Raw genomic sequence first — 20797 nt, 5'->3', positions numbered from 1 at the left:
CTTTCATGGGAATTTTAAAAAGGGATAAAAAAAATTGGAATATTGGAGAGAAGCATTAATAAGAGTAATCCTACCTCCTAAAACGAGATGAGCCTCTTCCACCTCTCTAATCTTTTCCCAGCCCTCTCCCTTATTGCATCCCAAAAGGCAACAATGGTCTTAAATTTTCACGAAATTGCCAAAATTTCTATTAAAATTTCCGTTTTCTGCCACCTTCAAAATCAAAATACCAATCGATTTCTATCTTGCATAATTTCAGTCAAAATCTCAACAAATCATCCAAAATTTATCAAAATCTTGAAATTTAGTGAGACTTGTTGAAATTTTAATTGTACAATAAAATTTCCTTGGAATTCAAATGGGATATTTAGGAGCGAAGTGAAATTCCTCTTTTATTTATTTTATTTATTTTTATTGAAACAAAATATTATTTCAAGCGCTTTTGAGATTGTATGAAAAAATAAACTAACAACGACATTTTATTTAACCATTTATGGCCAAGTTATAATTATTTGTATAATAATAATATTTACATGATTTATTTATTTCATTAGTATTAAATGAATATGTTTAATGCAAATTATCTTACAAATATGTTAGATACACACATTATATTACAATTTTTCCACCTTATACACAACATAGATGTATTTAAATTGTAATACATTAGTCCTAAAGCTTGTATTATTATGTATGTTAACCATTTCTAAAGTTTCACAAAGAAATTTATGCTTTACTACTGATTTCCGTTATTTTTTCAAATCGAAATCAAAATTGACATTGAAATCGAAATTTCTAAACTTTTGGAGCTTCAAAATTTGAGTCAAAATCGAAATTTAAGAACTTGAAGGCAACTAAGATAGGGTCCCCCCCCCCCCCCCACCCCACCCAAGGGAAGACCGAGAAAAAATATAGGCAAGGCCAAAATATTGCATCCCACTCTAACTTATAGATTAGTACTAGTACTTGCTAAGCCACTCTTAGACAAATTTATCTTCAACTCTGAAATCTCCTTAAAAATTGTAAGGTAGGTAAGAACCTTACATAATTTATCAACACTATTCCCTAAGAAAAAAAATGGCATTTTCTGCAATTGCAAATGAGACACCTCCACCTCCTCCCTTCCAACCACCATATCCCTAATCACACCTAAATAGCTAGATCCTAGGCAAGAAGCACAAGCCCACTAAAACTATCCACCACAAGCTTGAACATAAAGGGAGATACTGGTTCCCTTTCTCTTTAACCTCTAGAAAACCCAAACAATCCTTGGGCTGGCCATTTACTATCCCCAACATATTAGCTAAAACTAAGGCAGCCTTTAGTCCATGTGTGCCATAAAGGCCTAAAGCCATTTTTAATCAAAATGCTATCCAAGAACCCCCAATTGACCATATTATATGCTTTTCAAAATCTAATTTGAAAATAATGCCCTTTTTAGCCCTTTTTTTCACATCCTCAGCCACCTCATTTGTTACCAGAACAACATCTATTCTCTCTTTGACAAACATGGATCGGGCCATAGATACGAATTCATCCAACATTAACACCTTCCTAAGTTTCTTGATTCCTTGACAAGACCTTAGTTAAGATCTTATAGATACTAGTGACAAGACTTATTGGCCTAAAATCCTTCATTCTTTTAGACCTCTTCTTTTTAAGGAACGAGAGCAAGGAAAGTACAATTTATGCTCTTTCACACAACACCCTTCCTATCAAATTCCTCAAAGAACCTCATCACATCATCTTTCAACACTTCCTAGTTGTCCTAGGAAAAGCCATAGTGAATCCATGTTGTCTTGGGGCTCTTTCCATGCCCATATCAAACACAGCCCTTCTACTATCTTCCAAAATGAAGGCCATTTTTAGTCTCCTCCCCAAGAAGTTTCGAGTCCAGCCCCTTGACCGTCGCCCTATTCTTGCTTTCCTCGATGTAAAGAACATTATAGAAATTATAGAAATTAGTAATCCCTTCAATTTGTGTCTGATCCCTCACCACACTTCTAGAATTTAACTCCAATTCTTTTTAATCATACTCTTTCTTCTGCTATGAAACAATACAGGGTTACAATCCCCTTCCTTAGCCCAACAAATCCTACATTTCTAGTGCCAACTCCTCTCTTCCCTTAACAACAACACTTCCAATTCATGACAAAGGTTAACTCTCCTCACTTATCTTTCTCTCCAAACAAAGTGCACTCCTCCAATCTGTCCAACACTATCGATCAAGATGTCATTTTTTTTCTACCTCGACATTCCCAAACTCTTTGTGCCAAACCTTGAGCCTCTCTTTGACAAACTTCCACTTTCTCATCACCTTAGAACCCTCCTATCCTTGAACCCGTAACTCCTTCCACCGATCGCAAATCTTGTCCCGATAGGAAGGGTGTGTCATCCACATATTTTCAATCTTGAAATGAGTAAAACCCCATTGAATAGGGTTGAAATCCAAGAGGATCAAACTATGATCAAAAGTGGCCTAACCACCACTGTTTGTACAACCAGTTAGGAGTAACTCTTCCAATCATTATTAAACAGAAATCTATCTATATAGGACAAGGCTCGTCATTTTGCCAAAGCCATCCAAGTAAAACAACCATTATTTAATGACACATCCCTAAGACCACACTTCCAATTGAAAGAATCAAATCTTCTTATACTATTATTCACCCTAGAAACCCCCAATTTCTCCCTCAAAGGACGAGTAATATTGAAATCACCACCCACCACCCAATGCGAATTACATAGTCCATACAAGCTAACCAATTCTTCGTAACAACTATTAAATTGCGAACAAAGATTCAAACCCTACATAGAAGTAGACCACTGATCCTCGAAACTTTTAACTTATAGCAAGATCAACAATGAAAACAATCCTTTGGCATGCAAATTTTAGTATCCCATACCACTAATTGAACCCCTGAAGAAGGAAAAACCATCCACCATGTGAATCTCGAATTATAAATGCTCCTAAAGAACAAATTATCAATCCCCTCTAATTTACAATCCTTCTCTTTCTAATCCCCCCACCCCAACAAGCCTCTAAGATTCCACAAAATAATTTTCATTTAGAAACATCCTGATCAATGAAAACCTAACCCCTTTATCATAATTTGCTTAAGGAAGCCAATTTGTCCACTTCCCTACTCAATTTTTTGTTTTTCCTACACTCCCCAACACCCTCATTGCATGTTCTAACCTCTTCCACAAAAGGATTCACTAGTTTAAGACCTAAAACATTTAAATGATTTGAGCTATAATGTTTTCTCTCACACACTCCACCCCCAAAAGGCTAAGATTTTTAGACATCCTTTCACTCTCTAACTCGTTATGGCACTTGAGTAACTCCCAAGTAGTATGACAAGACTCACGAATAGGAGAAATACGTTCAAGAACTATAGTGTACCTTTGCTTGGCTCCTAAAGCTTCCATTCAAGATATCTAGCCATGGTTGAAGGACTAGAGCAAGAAATGGCTGAACTTGAAGAAGACTTGGTGAAGTAGGATTGTTTCCCATCAAGATTCTCACGTCATCCATGCTTTGAACTCCCAAAACAAAGATCAAACAATGCATGTCAAGTGAGATACGCTATGAATTTCTAACATTGTCATTCTTACTGCCACTTTCATCTTCGAACCATCTTTCTCACTCTGTTCTTCCTCTCTTTCCCTTCTTAAATTATCATTAACAACTCTTCCATCTCAAAATTGTAAGAAGATAATGATTCCTCCACTTCATTTATTTTTTTTTATTATTATTACAAAAGAATTTCAAAGATAAAACAGGAATGTACAAGAAGGAGGGAGTTATTTAATTATTTTGGGAAATGTTGGGTTTGTCCAAAGACAATGGAGGAGTTTTTAGCAGTTTAGCTTGTTGGTTTTGGCAAGAAAAAGGAGGCTAAGCAGTTATGGATTTGTGCCTTATTTTCTCTCCAATAGGGTTTGTGGATGCAATGAAACCTGTGCATTTTTACTCGGAAGAAGACTCTTTACTGGTTTGTGAGAAGGTTCAATATTTGGCTTTTCTTTGGCGTGTGCGTAATGGGAACTTCAGGGGGATGTGTTTTTCAGATGTTCAGTGTGATTGGCTTTCCTTGTTGAAATGATAGGGCCTGCTGATTTTTTTGGGTTGTTTACAATGTTTTTTTTTTTTGCCGTTTTTTATTTTCCTGGGGTAACCCAGAATTTTGAAAGGAGTTGCTATACTCTCTCCTTCTTGTACATTCCTCGTCATTTTTTAAATTTGAGGGTCTCTTATCTCAGCTCTACGACGATATCACTTCCTTCCCTTTTCTCCTATCATATGCCCCTTCTTCTTCTAGCTTCCTTTTCACTCGATCACAGACATCGAACATCCTTTGCAGGTTTGGGTTAGAATACCTGTATTGTAAACCCTTTCAATTTTCTCTCATGTTGCAACATTCAAAACCCTCTTTCCTGTTCCATCTTCCTCGTTACTATCAATTTCCTGGACTTGCAATAGACCTCTTGGTCTCATTGTATAGACCGGCCCAAAATAATCTCACCCTCAAGGAAGAAGGTTGCCTGTAATCTAATGGTCCCAAATTCTACTTGTGCAATAAAAGATGTCTTTGGTTGGGCTTCACTTGGGCCCTTTGCTCTTTTTAGTCCATTGGGAAAACTTGGCCGTAAGTGGGCTTCCCTTTATTGGGATTTAAGCCTTTGTACACTGCCCCCCAGCCCAGCACGCCTCAACTTTTTGGCCACCAAGCCCTCTTGAGCACCTCCACACCCATACCTTCTAAATCCACCTCCTAAGATCCCTCCCCTGAAACTTCATGAATTGTGTAAATCTTCTATGGGTTCAATCCATTCCCAAAACCAGCCCGTCCTTCCATTTTCATTAATGCTCATTACTTGACTTTGTTCTCCAGAAATCCCATTTCGCCGATAATCCTAAGCGCTTTTGTTGACAGCCAAATGTTTGGGTTGATGCACATTTGCTGAACTGCAATCTGCACAATAAAAGAAGACCTCACTTCCCTACTCGTTATTAACAACTCAATTCTCCTCCTTGTTTCCCTTAGTTATACTACCAACCTCGACAAATAATTTCTAGCAACCTCTTGCCTACTTCCCTTCCAAGATAAAAACCGATTGAATTGCGCCACTATGTGGTAACTTCTCCAAAGATAGAAATCTTCTAAAGTGAGTTGCTCTCATTTGGTCGATGATTGTGTTTAGGAGCAAGAGGATGCTGCAGCAAAGGTTTACAATATATGGTGTTTAGGGTAGGACATTTGATGCCTCAAATCATAAGGAAAAGGGATTTAAGGGTCTCAAGGTTTATACTCATAAAAAAACTGTGGCTACAAATGTGAAAAAATCATCCAAAGAAAAAAAAAGAGAACCCTAGTGAGTTAGTGCTAATGATTTTAAAGAGGAATTTAGAAGGAGAGTTAGTTATTATGGAAGAAATAAATGCTAAGAAAAATATGGGCAATTCTTGTGATGGGTTTAACAAAGGAAGGGGGTATTGAAATGGGGGGCTTCATCAGATAATGAAAGCAATGGTCTAAGTGTGTTTGACTATGATGGGGGTTTACTATTGTCTATTGGATGAAATTAGGGAACAATATGGATATGATTCTAATTCCGGTGATAGTTTAGGGGACTTATCATATGTACACCCATCTCTGGAAAGATTGGAAGGGGTCTCTTTATTTGAAAATGATGATTTGGTTAATGAAATGCAGCGCAAGGATGGTATTTTACCAACACCGGTGAAGGAGATTTCAAGGAAGGATTTTGAAGTTCAAGTTCTCATGGATAAATTGGAATTAAAGTTTTGTGATCCTGGGGAAAATGAAGTGCGTCTTGATGGGTGTAAAAACAGAGCTAAAAAGAGTCAAAGAGAGTCAACTAACTCAAACATTTCAGTGAACTATGAAGGAAAAGGATTGAAGAGGGGGTTCCTCGTTTAGTTGTTAATTTTACTTTCTTTCTTTTTTTAAAAAAAATTTCTTTTATTCTTTTATTTTTAATTTTTTTTTTTTTTTTTGGGATGGACTTCTTGTCCTCTTCCATTGTAACTTCTCTTTCTCTATCATCTATCCTCCTCCGTTGAAACTTTTACTGTTCCAAAGTCAAAGTCACCAAATCTATAGGATGTAGAGAAATCCTTTCGAGATGTAGCATGAATGAAGGCACCACTGTCAATCACCCAACTGGTCTCTTGATATGCAACATTTATCATCTCATCATCATAAACAATGAGGAATTCTGCAGGAGTAGTGGTAGCAACTCTATCATCACCATTTTTGTCATCTCCATTCTTTGCTCCCTTCCCTTTCTCATTCTTGTTTTCTTTCTTCAATTGTCTGCAATACTTCTTGATGTGTCCCTTTTTCCTGCAATGATGACACTCAACATTTGTAAATTTGTTGGACTTGCTTCTACTGTTATCTCTATTCTTCAGACCTTTGCTCTTACTTCTCCCCCTTTTTTCTATAACCAAGATCTCTGACTGTGAAGAGGATCCATGTGTTTTTCTTCTCATATCTTCATTTAGCAAACAACTCTTGGCCATATCCATTGTGATTACACCTTCTAGAGCGGAGTTAGACAATGAAGTTCTAAGTGTCTCCCACGAGTCCGGTAATGAACCAAGCAACCATAACCCTTGTATCTCATTATCAAAATTAATACCCATTCCAGCCAACTGATTAATAATTATTTGGAATGTATTCAGGTGATAAGATAAAGGAGTCCCGTACTGGTATCTCAAAGCCATCATTTGTTTAATTAGAATTTCTAGTATTTCTAGCATATAACTATTCAAGATTACTCCATAGAGAACGTGCATTTGTTTCTCCACTAATATGATTCAAAACATTATCATCTACTCATTGCCTGATATACCCACACCTGTCAATGTAACGAAATCCATTCCACATCTGACTTTTTTTCTAGTTTTTCAGCACTAAACACTGGTAGGTAATAATCTTTCACATAAATAAGATCCTCCATTTTTCCTTTTCATATGTGATAATTTGAACCATTGAGATTAATCATTCTACGAGTATTTGTTTCCATAACTCAAACTGCCAACATGACAATCTGTCAACTTGGCTCTCATACCACTTGTTAGGACCGGAGGAGCCCATGAGTGGGCTTGATACACATGGATGAACACCCACTTGACTCAAAAGCTAAAGCCTATTAGGACTTGGGCCCAACCATGTATATAAGCACCCATCATCTACTCTAATTTTCCAATGTGGGACAAGCTCACAAGTGGAATTCTTAATAAACCAGCCTCATTCATACATAGTAAATCTCGTTACTTGGTCTAGCGAAATTTGTTTAAATCTCGCTGGACCAAGTAGCGAGATTACATCAGAGTCATTCTAGAAAATACTTTCTAGAATAGGGTATTATTTAATATATATATTTTTAAAAAAATTGGGAAAAAACTCTTAAAATTGGCCATTGAAGTCCAATATTATAAAACTGATAATGAATCCTGCTGGCGAGCCACCTGCGGATGTGACACTGACGATGGTCTACATGAGAGGTGATGGAATTTTTCAAATGGTGAAATGTCATGTTCCATGCTATGGAAGTTCTCACTCACTTTAAATATATTTATTTTAATTATATTTAAATTTATATGATTAGTTTATTTTAATTTTAATTTTAAAGTGTATAAAATGAATAATTTAATAAAAAAAATAGAATATTAAAATATTTTGCAACAGGTTGGCAAAACAATTAAAATGAAAAAAATATGATTTTCAATTTTTTTCGCAAATAACTGAGAATTGTTAACAAAAACAGAAAACCAACAACACAAATAACTGTGTTTTTATAATTTGTTTTTTCACTACACAAAAATAGAAACAAAAAATAGAAAACATCAATGATACCAAATAGGCCCTAAAGTAAGTCATATATTTTATTATGTGTCTTTATTTTAATTAAATTAGGTAGTTATAATTATTTTTTTGTATAACTGTCAAAATTATAATAATTCTACCATATACATTTGGTATACCTAATAATTTCTCTTGTATGCAGACCTAACAAGGAAGGAAAACTTATAAAGAACAACCATTGTAATACAAGCATGGTGTTAGTATTCTCCCTTTCGGTCCATTTCCATTTATAATACACGGGTGATTTTCCAACACTATGCCCCCGTTCCAATTAAGGATTTTATTTAAAGAAAAAAATTTAAGAAAATAAAGAAATTTATTTTAATTGTGTTTTTCTCCATATAAATATTACTAAAAATAAAAAATTATTCTAATATAAATAAAATTATGAAAAATAAAATGTTTAATTAATGATGTTAAAATTAAATTTTGTTTATTTATTTATTATATTTTCTTGATAATTTAGTATGAAAAGGAAAATTCTTATTTTTTAAATTCCAAATAAGAAGTAAGAACTATATGTTTTCTGCAAGTTCTATTATGAAGTGTAAATGATCTCTATTGATCCATTTTGTCTTCAAGTGAATTGTTGGATCCTACTAAAAGTTATGAGATCAATTGCAGCAATCGAATCAAGCACTACGGATTGCATAAATCAACGATTAATTACAACAATCAAGCCTTAAATCAAGCACTACGAATTGCAACAATCAAGATTAATTGTAGAAAGTCAAGCCTCATAACATTCCATATATAGCGCCATTTACTTTTACAAATTGAGTGTAATTATTTTGTAAAAAGTGCATCAGATCAATATAATTTTTGCCCCTTCGTTTTGCATTTTTATCATGGTATCATAGCAACCCCTTCGGCATCTCTGAACGCTTCCGCAAATACCATGGTTGCACCACCTAACCAAAATCCATCCCAATTAATCAGTGATCTCACTTCACCATATTTCCTTACTGCTGCCAACAATCCTGGAGCAACCTTGGTTCCAGAACTCTTCACTGCGGACAACTATCCCTCATGGCGATGTTTCGTGTGCGTGGCTGTCAACGCCAAAAATAAACTTGTTTTTGTTGATGGCACTCTAACAAAACCTACGAATCGTTCCATTGCTACAATGTGGGAGAGGTGCATTGACATGGTCCTTTCATGGTTACAAAAATCCTTCAAAAAATATCAAAGGCAAAGCTTGATATTTTTGTTAGAATCCCTCTTAAGTATGGAAAGACTTAGATCACTTATTCTCTTAAAGAAATCACCCACAATTGTATTGCCTCAAGCACGATCTCATTAATCTCCATCAATATTCCATGACTGTTACAACCTATTATAACATCATCAAAGGGATCGGGGATGAATTGTAGACCGTATAGGATCCTAATTGTTGCACATACAGTGCTCGAAAAAAAGGCTACAGCAAGAGAAAACAAAGAACGTTTATTCTAATTTCTCATGGGGCTCAACAATTCCTTCAACAACATTAGGAGCCAAATTCTTGCTATTAATCCCGTACCCTCCATCGCTAAAGCCTATGCTACTGTTCATCAAGAGGAGACCCAGTGCCATCTTCGTCTCCCACTCCTACCCATACCTGATAGCACTGCTATGGTTGTTACTTGATCTTCCCATTAGACCTCCAACAAAGCAAGAAATAGGGAAAATATGTGTAAAATTAGGGAAAAGATGTCACTTGATTGAGAGCTGCTATGAAATTATTAGCTACCCAGCCCACTGGAACACCTCCAAGCCCAAAGAGAAGGCCACCGCTGCCACCGCCTTATCCGTCTTAGCCAACACAACTTGTTAACCATCCCACTTGGGAGTATATAAAGTCAGAGGGGGGGGGGGTGAATGGACTCTTTTCGTATGTTTTGATTTTCTTTACAAAATAAAACTCTTGGCAAGATCGCAAGAAATTATATCACAATATATATAACTTAAATCAAGCACAAGACAAATAAAGAGAAGGGTAGGGAAAGATTAACACTGAGATATTTTCATGGTTCAGCACCAAGCCTACGTCCATGCCTTAGCACTAAGCCAAGAATTTCATAATCTACTAAGCAGGATCCTCCTTCACTGGTGGAGAGCCTTACAACTCGTGTTGACTTTTTGAGTTTGATCCATGTTTTGATGCTGACAAAGCACATGTATCTTATGTGTGCATTTAGTGTGTTAACAGGTTTACATGTCAACACGGACATAAGATGCAGGAGAAATGGAAGCAAATACAGAAGTTAAAGCCTACATAACATCTTGGCGTATTCCATGAAGAGAAGAGTAAAAAGAAGAAAAAGTTTATTCTTTATTGTAATTGCATTTAAATTTTTATTATTATTTGGTCTGTAATAATGCATGCATCCACATGATATGTTTGAATGCTTAGATGGCCATAAACTAACCTTAAGAGACCTTACCCTTCAAAGACAAACTTTTTTTTTTTTTTCTAAAAAGACTAAAATTATACAAAAGGTTTAAAAATAAATTAAGGTAAAAAATTAGGGCTTACAAAGACTTCGTTCAACTAAGGTCGACCGACGTTGGATTTTTGGGTTACTTTAATAGCCCCGGTTGACTGACCCATTTTGGTTATAAACACCTCGGTCGAGCAAACACACTATTGGCCAAAAAGTCAAATAGTTGACTGAAGCCTCAGGTGACCAAACCAAAAATGAATGTAGCTTTCACGGCCAACCAAACCCTGATCATTAACTTTTCCATTGTCTCCGAGCGTCTGAACTTATAGCTCAAAATCACCCCAGGCGACCGAATTGTGAGGTACGACAAATCGAAGTAGTGAACCAGGTGCCCGAACCTACGAAAGTTGAGTAATCGCCTTGACTTCAGCGAACCAGACTCACCCATAGTCACCCGAACCCAATATAGGTTGTTTCTATTCGAGCGACTGGCCCTAAGGACGAGGCGATCAAAACTCTCGGGTTGGGTTATTTTTTCAGCACTAATCACGTCTTAATTTTAATTAAACATTTTTTAAAATATCGAGCATGTCCCCTACGGTCATAATTTCCTAAAAAACTATAAATACGCCTTTATTTGCTTTGATTAGTAAGTTTGATTAATCTCAAAATCCACTCAAATTATTTTGTTAATCAAATTCCCCCAAACCATTTTTAATGCAAAAATCTTTTCTTTGGGGCAAAATATTTTAAACTCTCTCATTCTCTCTTTCAATCTTTCTTTTGAAAAATATTTTAGAAGAGAGTATTTTCTTTTGGGCATTTAGTTTGTATCCATAGCATATTTTCTCACTCAAGCTTTTTTTTTTTTGTTTTTAAAATCACTTGGAGAGTATACTTAGGGTTTCTCCTATATTTTCTTTGAAAAATATTCTTGTGGAGAAATTGTTTATGACATTGTGAATCTTTGCACAACTCATTGCAAAAATTTATTAAGCTCACTTGTGCTTATTGACAAAATTCTTTTTGAGCTAAAAACCCTAGATTTTCCTATATCTTTTATTGAAAAATATTTGTTTGAGAAAATCTTATTAGGGTTTATATCTTTATGTGCTTATCATATACATCTTTTTTTCAAAGATTGAAAATAATATTTTGAGTAAAACACCCTTAATTAGTTCGTGAGCATATTTCATATCCTTGGAGAGTACATTTTGAGTTTAAACGTGTACATCTTTGCTTGTATTTAGAAGCATTTTATTGTGTACAAAAATATTTTTCATGTATTGGTTGGGTTCATTTCGTAAATTGAATTAGGGAGTCTCAGCCCCGTAAGTTAGACCGGTTGGGTTCAGCTGCAGAAATTGAACTGGAGAGTCTCCGCCCCGTAAGGGAGACAAGTTGGGTTCAGCCTTGTATTAATTAAACTGGGGTTTATCTCACCCTGTAAGAAGGGGTTTTAACGATTTTTGCTCTACCCATTTAAGTGAGCAGGGTTAGTGTAATCCTTGGGGGGGATGCCCAAGGCGTGGGGACGTAGACTGGTTTGGCCGAACCTCGATAACAAATATCGTGTGTGTCTTTCTCTCTTTCCCTATCTCATTTAAATTATATTACTTTAGTTTCCGTATGTGTATGCTTGATTATTTACTGTTATAATTATTCACATGCACACATTTAATTTAAATGAGATATGTAGCACTCGTGTATGTTCGCATTAATTGGTAAATCATTTTTCATACACGCTTTAAATTAAAATGGGATATCATGTGATGCACATATGCAAATATTTAACTTACAGTGAATGCCATATTTTTTTTTAAGTATTTGCTTACTTGATTGATTGGCGGAATTGAATGCTTAGATAGACCCTAGGTTGTGCAATACCGTTGTCATCTGGTTTAACTCGGGAATAAATTTTTTATACCCAATTCACGCCCCTAGGGATCACACCATTTCCAACAACTTGAGAACAAATACCTACACTTGAGAACAAATTCCTACTACGCTCACCAAGAGCCTTCACCAAACGGTTCCCAAAGAATCTTCATAATAAGATGATTGATTACAACGAAAATGTGACAATTGGTTTTTGGCTACTGCATTTGAAGCACACTACCTAATTAAGAAATTAGAAAAACCATCACTAATAGTCTTGACCTTTCTCCCCGTCAACAAATGCATTATTAGTGACAATTTATAAGAACCGTCATTGGCTAATATAAGACTACTAGTGACGGTCTTTCTCTTCAAATATTCTACTTAAGGACATGCTCTTCTCATTGTACTTTATCTTCAACTCATCTAGATTCTCATTTGTGGTGTCAAGCACACTGCTAGGTTAGCCACAACATTATTTCTATCTTGTTTTACTAACTACACAATATCAATCAGCAACTGTTTTTATCTATCCATCCACTACTACAAAGATAGCCTCTTAGCCTACTAGCCTTGCTGAATTGTAATCATCTTCACGAGCAACCAACCCATGCATAGATATTTGAACCAAGCTGTTTCTTTCATGCATCCCATTCCTTTTTAGTGTGATTAGCAGCTTCAGAAGATTGATCTCTAAAACTTGATATATTACATTTAAAAACCAATCCAATCATTACAAAACTTCACCAGAGCTCCCCTAGTCTGTACTCGGTCATTCAAAAAGGTATGAACTTCAAGAGGTTTAAATTTAGAGAATCTTTTCAACCAATATTCACTATCAATGACAACTCTTCCATCTTTTTCATCCACTATGTTAAGAACAATCCCAGTCCATGGCCAAACATATATATATATATATATATATATATATATATATCATTCTGCTCTGGAGTTTGAGAGATATGGGTATTGGTTCAACATGGCGACGTGTTTGGTCCGACTCATCAGCTAGGTCAGTTTCTCGGCCAGTCAACAAATGCATGCATTAATTATTAGTGACATTTTGTAGTGGTGTCAGTCAGGTCACTGACTAGGTTAGCAGTCACAACATTATTTCTATCCTTTTTGATTCCTGGACAATATCAGCAACTATTTTTATCTATCCACTGCTACAAAGTCAGTCTTTAACTAACCGACCCTTCTGAATTATAATCATCTTCACAAGCAACCCACCTATACATATTTGAACCAAGCGCACTATTTCTTTTACATGCATATCCCATTCCTTTCTACTGTGATGAACAACTTCAAAAAATCTCTTAAACTCTATTACATTTAAAAAAATCAGTCTAATCATTGCAGAACTTCACCACAGATACAAGACTCATACAAGACTATTAGTGACAGTTCAGAAAAATCGTTTCTAATAATAGAATATTAGTGATAGTTTAGAAAAATCGTCGCTAATATTAGGATATTAGTAACTGTTCTTACAAATTGTCACTAATATTGTTAATCTTTTCCCCAGTCAACAAACGCATTATTAGTGATGGATCTACAAACCTTTTCTAATATCAGACTATTAGTCACGATTATGAGAACCATTACTAATAGTAGAGTCATTAGTGACGATTTCTCAAAACCATCACTAATATTGTTGACCTTTTCCCAGTCAACATATGCATTATTAGTAACGGTTCTATAAACCGTTACTAATACAAGACTATTAGTGATGATTTTTTTATACAGTTACTAATAATGCACTATTAGTGACGGTCTATGAACCATCACTAATAAGGGTACATTACTGACGATTTCAAAACGTCACTAATACCTCAAAAACGTAGCTAATATTTTCTCGAGATAATTTGAACGTGAAAAGTGGTTTCCCACAATAGCTTGAGTGGGAAAGTTGATTTTTAGTGACGAAAGTATTAGTGACGGTTTCAAAATATCAAAATGATGCTAAATAATATTATGACTTTCCTATCTACAATCCAATAATCAACAATATTGAAGTAATTTCCCAATCTAGTTTAGAAGAGGATGATGAAGACTAATCCGTACAAGAAGACAAACAGGCTAAGCTTAAAAGCCAAAAAAAAGAAGAAGAGGATTTATCAAAAAAGAAGGATCTCCAAGAAAATTATTCATTTGGCGAACATCTACTTTAAGAAAATGAAGACAACTGTTTTGGAATCAAGTAGCAAGGCGCGTGTGGAGAAGGCAGTTAGTAAATGACCCATGTATAATACCCTAGGAAGATATTGTTTTATCATCTCTAATGGCAAGTGTATGTGTTAGTAGTAGTTATGATCCAATGAGTCAAACAAGGATAACAATAGTAAGTAATGAATCTTTATTGGATGATAAAGAACTCTCAAATTGGGAATTACCAGTTTGTGACAAAAATACTATTTACAAAAAATGCAGAATTCTTGATTTTAAGTTAATTATAGGACAAAAAATGAAAGAAATAAATGTTAGATTTGTAGACAAATCTTACGGTAAGAATTTACTTTCAAAAAGTCTTTAAGAAATTATGTCAAATTAGGATACAATGATTGATACCTTTGACAAAAGTAGGATTGAACAATGCTTTGCTAATTTATTTTAGTGACGTTAGAATCCCAGATTATGCAAAATCAATCACAAGAATGACAGAAACCTTCTTAACAAATGAACTAGTATGTTTCAAATGTTATCCAAGTTTCATAGTTCGACTCAATGTTGATGACCATAAGAAAAGTGTCTATTGATAGATACCCAAACTTACAATTACAAATTCCTTTAATGATATGATAATTTTGGAACAAAATGTCTCTTTTTTTGAATGGTTTAGAGAAAGAGATACAAAATACAAGAATTATTTAAAACTCTAAATTGTCTCCCTTCAAATAGAGAGGAGGGAAGGACTATGGAGTGTCTTCATTGTCAAGGAGTAATAATGAAAATTCTTTTTCCTAGGTATTCTAATGGTAATGAAAATACTCCTTTACTTTTGCTTCTTGTTTTTTGACTTTTGTTATTAAGTTTGCCTTTTTTGTGCCAAGAGAGAAAAAGTGAAGTAATTACAGACCCAACACAACAACAAATCCAAGTTTTGGTAAGACAGAAAGAAAGCTTAGGCAGATTTTATTAGAATGTACTCGTTATTGGTAATGTCATGGCAACATAGATACGTCCTTCTCAATTCTAATTAAAAGGAAAGATTTGCTAGCTCATCAAGAGTCTTGAAACTGTAACTTCGGTACAGGGCGTAATTACAGTGGTTCCCCAGATATCCACCTTTTGAACATGGCAAAGCATTCCTTTGGTTTATACTCTGCAGGTGTGTGGCCTGCTCCCTGCACAACACAAATAACTAATTAAAATTCCCCTCATCTCGCTTCTGCAGATCCATAATTAGGGAATAGCACTCTTGCCTTGACAGTTGCAAAAGTCAAACCATTTGAGTATTCTCTCGAGTATCTGCATAAAGAGGAGACAGAAGTTGAGTAATCATCTTATATTTAGAAATCCAAGCACACCCAACACAAAGCCTTTAACATTGATATCTCTTTTCGGTCATAACCCTACCCTGCAACTTGACTATCAACCAACCACGGCCGCCAGTCATCAACGATGGAGAACTTAAGGGATCTAATCCATGATTGGGTTGCTGAGTATGGAACTAGCAAGTCATGATCACCACTGCAGCATACGTAAAAGAATCCACTGTTAGGCAGTGTGGCTTGGAATGAAAGGATTTACGAATCACATCATTTACAGTTTTCGTTTCTGGTTAAATCTGGTTCTTGGTGTGAGAAGAAAGAGTTAACTAGACTTACAATTCTTTGGGGTTCTCCTTTGGATCATGCCTTCTTTCGTTTTTTTTTTTTTGTTGTTTATTCACTTGCTGCTTCGCTCGGTTTTCTTGCTTCAATCATCGGTTATATATATATATATACACCCAGGTTCTTTTGGTTTATATATATTGTATCTTTGGGTGTCTTGGTGGATATTAAGCACTCATATTTTGATCCGAACTTCGGGACTTCTGCCGTGATTTGAACCTCTGGGTGACTTGCATCTTTGACTTCCTTTTGTCGTGTTAAGTTTCTTATGTATTTCTTGGCGTCTTTTGGACAGTGGGAAGATGCTTTACTACAGTTAAACCCGTGGCCAAAGTATACGTAATGTTTATAGGAGGCCATACCAGAAGGGCAAAAATATGAAGTTTCTTCATAAAAGTAGAGCTGAACAAATTGCTGACACCACAAAAGTTCACAAGAAGAGAACTTCTATAGAAATTGCAAAAATAAATAGAATTATAAGAAAAAGGAAATGGCTCCGTGTAAAATAATACTGCTTGATGCTCTGGGCTCTTTCATAAGTTCAGGGCCTTGGGCCAACTAAACATTAACATTATGTTTGAACGAATTTGTATAAACTATATACTTTGCAAGTAAGAAAGAATTGGATAAAAATGGGAGCAAATGTGTCAATTGATTTCTTTATATTCTCAGACCATTTCACTTTTTAAACAATCGCCAACCAATTCCATACCACAAACCAAATGTGATGTGAGTTTGAATCAAGCTCAAACTTGAATGTGTGCGTGTGCATGTGTGTGTTTGGGTGTTGGGTGTGGACTAAAAATTTTTGTTCGCCATTTAGAAATGTAGCAAAAAGCTTTTCAAATGGCCACAATGATTTGTTTTTTGAACAAATATAAATCTCTCAAAAGCTTAGGGTAGCCAAAAGGATTTTCATCAAATGAGTATGCCCCTCTTTATCAGACAAGCATCTGTCATCCCTTATTCTATAATTGGTTTCACATCAATAAGAATCCAATTTGTTGATTAATAAAGAAGAAAGTCTTGTATGCTCTTCTCAAATGGTTGATATTTTGGGCAACTTTACAGGTTAAAGCATCTAACAAAAGTAAAGCGTAGAGAGGTTTGAAGCTAAAACCTGTATATAAGAGCTCGATAACTTCCGGTGGCCAGAATATTTTGATGATATGCAGTAGAATTCCAAACCTCATGGACATAGCCTATGCCTTTGTTGCACCTGTCCCATATCCTTACAGTTCCCTGATTTTCATGGCAAATGTGATCATTATTTTGTTGAGCTAATCATATTTACTAGGCAACATTACTCCCACCTTAACACGAAGTGCCTCCTGGACCCCAACATCATTTGCCCAAATGTTGCAAAGAAGGTCGACGTAATTCTGCAGCAAGTTTCAGTTAGTAGAGCAAAAGTTTTAATATTTCAATTTAAGGGTCTATTTGGTGGTGAAAAATAATTTTCATTTTTTGTTCCAACTTTTAAAGAATTACAAAAATGTCACATTGTTTTCTGAAGTTTTCAATTTATGCATAAGAAGCCTTGAAACATTATTGATTATTAAATTTGCAATGTAAATGTTAGAAAAAAACAGAACAATATAGCATGTAATTCTTTGACAAATCATAAAATGGGAGGTAAAAAATTATTTTCCACAAATAAATATTGCCCAAAAGAGGGGTAAATATAAGTGCATAAGCATGTATGTGCGCAAATAGAGGGGTCGATAGGGAGAGGGGTTTACTCTACACTCGACTTTAGGAAGTGGAGGTTGAGAAAGAAGGAACTCTTCATAGCTCTCTTGGAGGAATCGACCTTCATTTACCATCTCATGTCGCAGCTTAAAAATGTTGACACATTCAGGCGCCAAGATATTATGGGCATTTAGTTGTTTAGTACACTAAAACAAAGTAACGACCACTTTTATCATCAATTCCAGCAAGAATTCACAAATTGTAGCAGTAAAAAAGAATTATATATATATTATTATTGGGTCCAAGTCTCACCTTTGTGATAGCTTGAAGATCCTTTACACACTCTGAATTTCGCACATCTACATTCACATAATCTCCATTGCAACTTCTTTTGGTTGACTGAGAAATGGACAACATAGGTAGTTTTTCAAGCATCGATTGCACAGAATAAGATAATATGTAATGAAAACAAACATAATATACTCATAGCCTATTTGGTTGGAAAGAAGTAGAGAAAAGAAAGAAGAAATTTATAGGAGAGAAGAGAAAAAAATAAAAAAAGAAGTAACAGAAACTTACAGGAGAGAAAAGGAGAAAAGCTAAGACACTAGTTTCTCCTCTCTTTAATAAGAAAGGGAGTGGAAAGAAACATTAAAGAAAAAGAAAGGAAAACCAAAGTCGATATTTATTTATAAAAATGTCGCCAACACTAAATTGTCTAATAGCTTCTATCCATCTCTCAATTTGAAAGAGAAAAAAAGTAGTTCATTAACTTATGCCATATGCACTATAAGATACATCTAAAAGATGCCTAATTACCTCATAGAGCTCATCAGAAATAAGTCCCATGTTATGTGCGTACAGTACCCTTGAATTTTCGTCCAGCTGCAAATCTGTGACGGGGTTCCCAAGCAAATAGCCCTAGACCAAATTCATGAAACATCACAGCTGAAAAGAATATAAGACTCCAAAAGAGAAATATCAGAATAAGAGATATATAGAATGTACTTTAAGATTGATAAGCGGTTCATGACCCGCTTCATTGCCTGCAGCATCACATATAGGAAACCATAAGTTGGTCATAAATAATGGGGAGAAAAAAATGCTACTGCTACAATCTAAGAAAGTCGAGTTCCACTGACCATCTAATATTTGTTGGACAACGATTGGAACAATTAAACCACTGAATGAGCCTCCGGCGATGTAGAGTGGATTTGCGAGGAATTGTGGGTGTTGGATCAACCACTGTTGAACAAGCGAAAAGAAAATGTGCATAATTAAATGAAAACATATCAAGTAGTAGTAGGATGCTACAAGGACTTGGATAATATTGCCTATGTTGCTTCTTGCTTGTTCATCCAGGCCTTCTTCCTTGATAATAATACCTTTACCTCTTAAAAATGTTGCCTATGCCGCTCTTGTCTAGGCTCCATTAATATTTAATAGCACACAACAAAGAATGGAATAGTAGACCAAAAAAGGACAAAGAGAACGGGAAATGTACTAATAGCCTGCTTAGTTATAGAAAAAGTTCTGGTTTCTATTTTCAGTTTCCCAACATTAGAGAAAACATGGAAAACAATAAAATGATGTTCTAGGAACAACTAGACGTTGATCATATTTTTCATTTACATTTTTAGTTTTTAAAAGAACTACAAAAATTCCCCCTTCCCTTGGCAGTTTTCCAACGTTTCTTCAGAAAACATGGAAAACCATTAAATGGTCCTCAATATTCCTGTACAAATAGTGGAAAGTTGAAAATCAAGATAGAATTTTAGTAATTCTTTGAAATTTTGAAAATGAAAAATACAAAACTTTTGCATCAAATTAAAATTAATACAGTCCTTAGGATCCCCTTGATATTTAGTGTCATGGAAAAGCCTTTGTATTCCACCGTCCATCCATTCGATCTGTTTAAATCATATTTTAGCTGTTGTTTGAATAACTAGACCTAAAATCATATCAACAAATGTGTGAATATAATGAATAAAATTTTCTTCAAATGCTCTCGCACCTTTCTCAAAAAATTGTAACTATGATCAACCATGCTTTTGTCTCCAGGCTTGAAACCTTCCAAGTTCCTCGAGTATGAGAATCCGGTCCCCACGGGTGCATCTAAAAATATTACACTTGAAACCTGCAAATGCATCATTTTTTACATAAGATAATACTGGAATAAGACAAATGACGAAGAAAAGAGAACCATTTCCAAGTCAGCTGACCTCAAAGATTATTAATTTAATTATATAACACTGGATTATATGTTAAGTACTAATTAAGCATGGGATGCACCTTTGACCATGAGTGTGGATTCAAGACCCATGTCGGTAAGCTACCATTGTAATCCACAATGTTAAAGCGGACAGGACCTGCAAAAAACCAAAACGTTATAAAAAAGGCAAGGGGTGTACTCATTTAATCATCCATGACAAAAAGTGTTTAATAGGTATAGTTTTCTTATACTATGGTTTCCTACCTTTGGAGTTGTTTTCTTTCTTGGTTTACTCAATTTTTGATAAATAAGGGGAGTTGAGTCTTCTTGTTTGGTTTTTGGGATGCTATTGTTGGGAGCTCTATGCATTTCTTTGCATGGATCGACGGTTTTTTTTTTAATAATCAGGGACTGCAGTCACCATTGTGCCACTTTGGACGCTATGGTGTGGCACCAACCCTAGAGGGGGGTGAAAGTAGCCCATCCATTAAAGCACTTCGGGTAATTGACCAACATAATGCCTTAAGGGAGAATCGAAAGCAATAATTGAAATGACATGGCATGGAGAAGACATTTTTTTCAAGCTATTTTGGGAATGGTATGAACAATAGTGTGGAATTAAAAACAATAATGGAAGGAAGTCGTTTGTGCAAATGACTTCATTATTTTAATATCATTATTAAAAGTGACTCACGAATTGTTGTTGATTGATTTTGGAAAGGTAAATGTACCTTGTGGTATTTTTGGGAGGAACTTGTGGCGGAGTTAGAAGGAGTGAACTTCATGGTAATCCATCAATATAGGGAAGGTAATAGTGCGACTGATTTTCTCGTTAAAGAATGAGAAATGAGA

General features: G+C 35.2%; 1 protein-coding gene across 3 annotated transcripts in view; it reads right to left on the bottom strand.

Moving 5' to 3' along the window:
- LOC131150696 (serine carboxypeptidase-like 7) overlaps positions 1-20797 on the bottom strand; it is a 61672-nt gene that overhangs the window by 28890 nt on the left and 11985 nt on the right. Inside the window, exons 3-14 of one of the 3 annotated variants that reach the window (XM_058101571.1) lie at positions 20026-20102; positions 19748-19870; positions 18876-18978; positions 18742-18779; positions 18553-18654; positions 18046-18132; positions 17784-17939; positions 17355-17423; positions 17162-17283; positions 15785-15898; positions 15625-15676; positions 15307-15545 (exon numbers count right to left, since the gene is read on the bottom strand). In XM_058101571.1, the coding sequence (XP_057957554.1) occupies positions 15405-15545; positions 15625-15676; positions 15785-15898; positions 17162-17283; positions 17355-17423; positions 17784-17939; positions 18046-18132; positions 18553-18654; positions 18742-18779; positions 18876-18978; positions 19748-19870; positions 20026-20102 (1184 nt within the window). In that variant the 3' untranslated portion in view covers positions 15307-15404. Of the gene's footprint in view, positions 1-15306; positions 15553-15624; positions 15677-15784; positions 15899-17161; positions 17284-17354; positions 17424-17783; positions 17940-18045; positions 18133-18552; positions 18655-18741; positions 18780-18875; positions 18979-19747; positions 19871-20025; positions 20103-20797 lie in introns of those variants that run through there. The other 2 variants (XM_058101572.1, XM_058101573.1) reach the window with 2 other exon arrangements.

This window comes from Malania oleifera, chromosome 3 (genome assembly GCF_029873635.1).
Source record: "Malania oleifera isolate guangnan ecotype guangnan chromosome 3, ASM2987363v1, whole genome shotgun sequence".
NCBI lineage: Eukaryota > Viridiplantae > Streptophyta > Magnoliopsida > Santalales > Ximeniaceae > Malania > Malania oleifera.
This window is presented reverse-complemented; position numbering and strand designations above follow the sequence as displayed.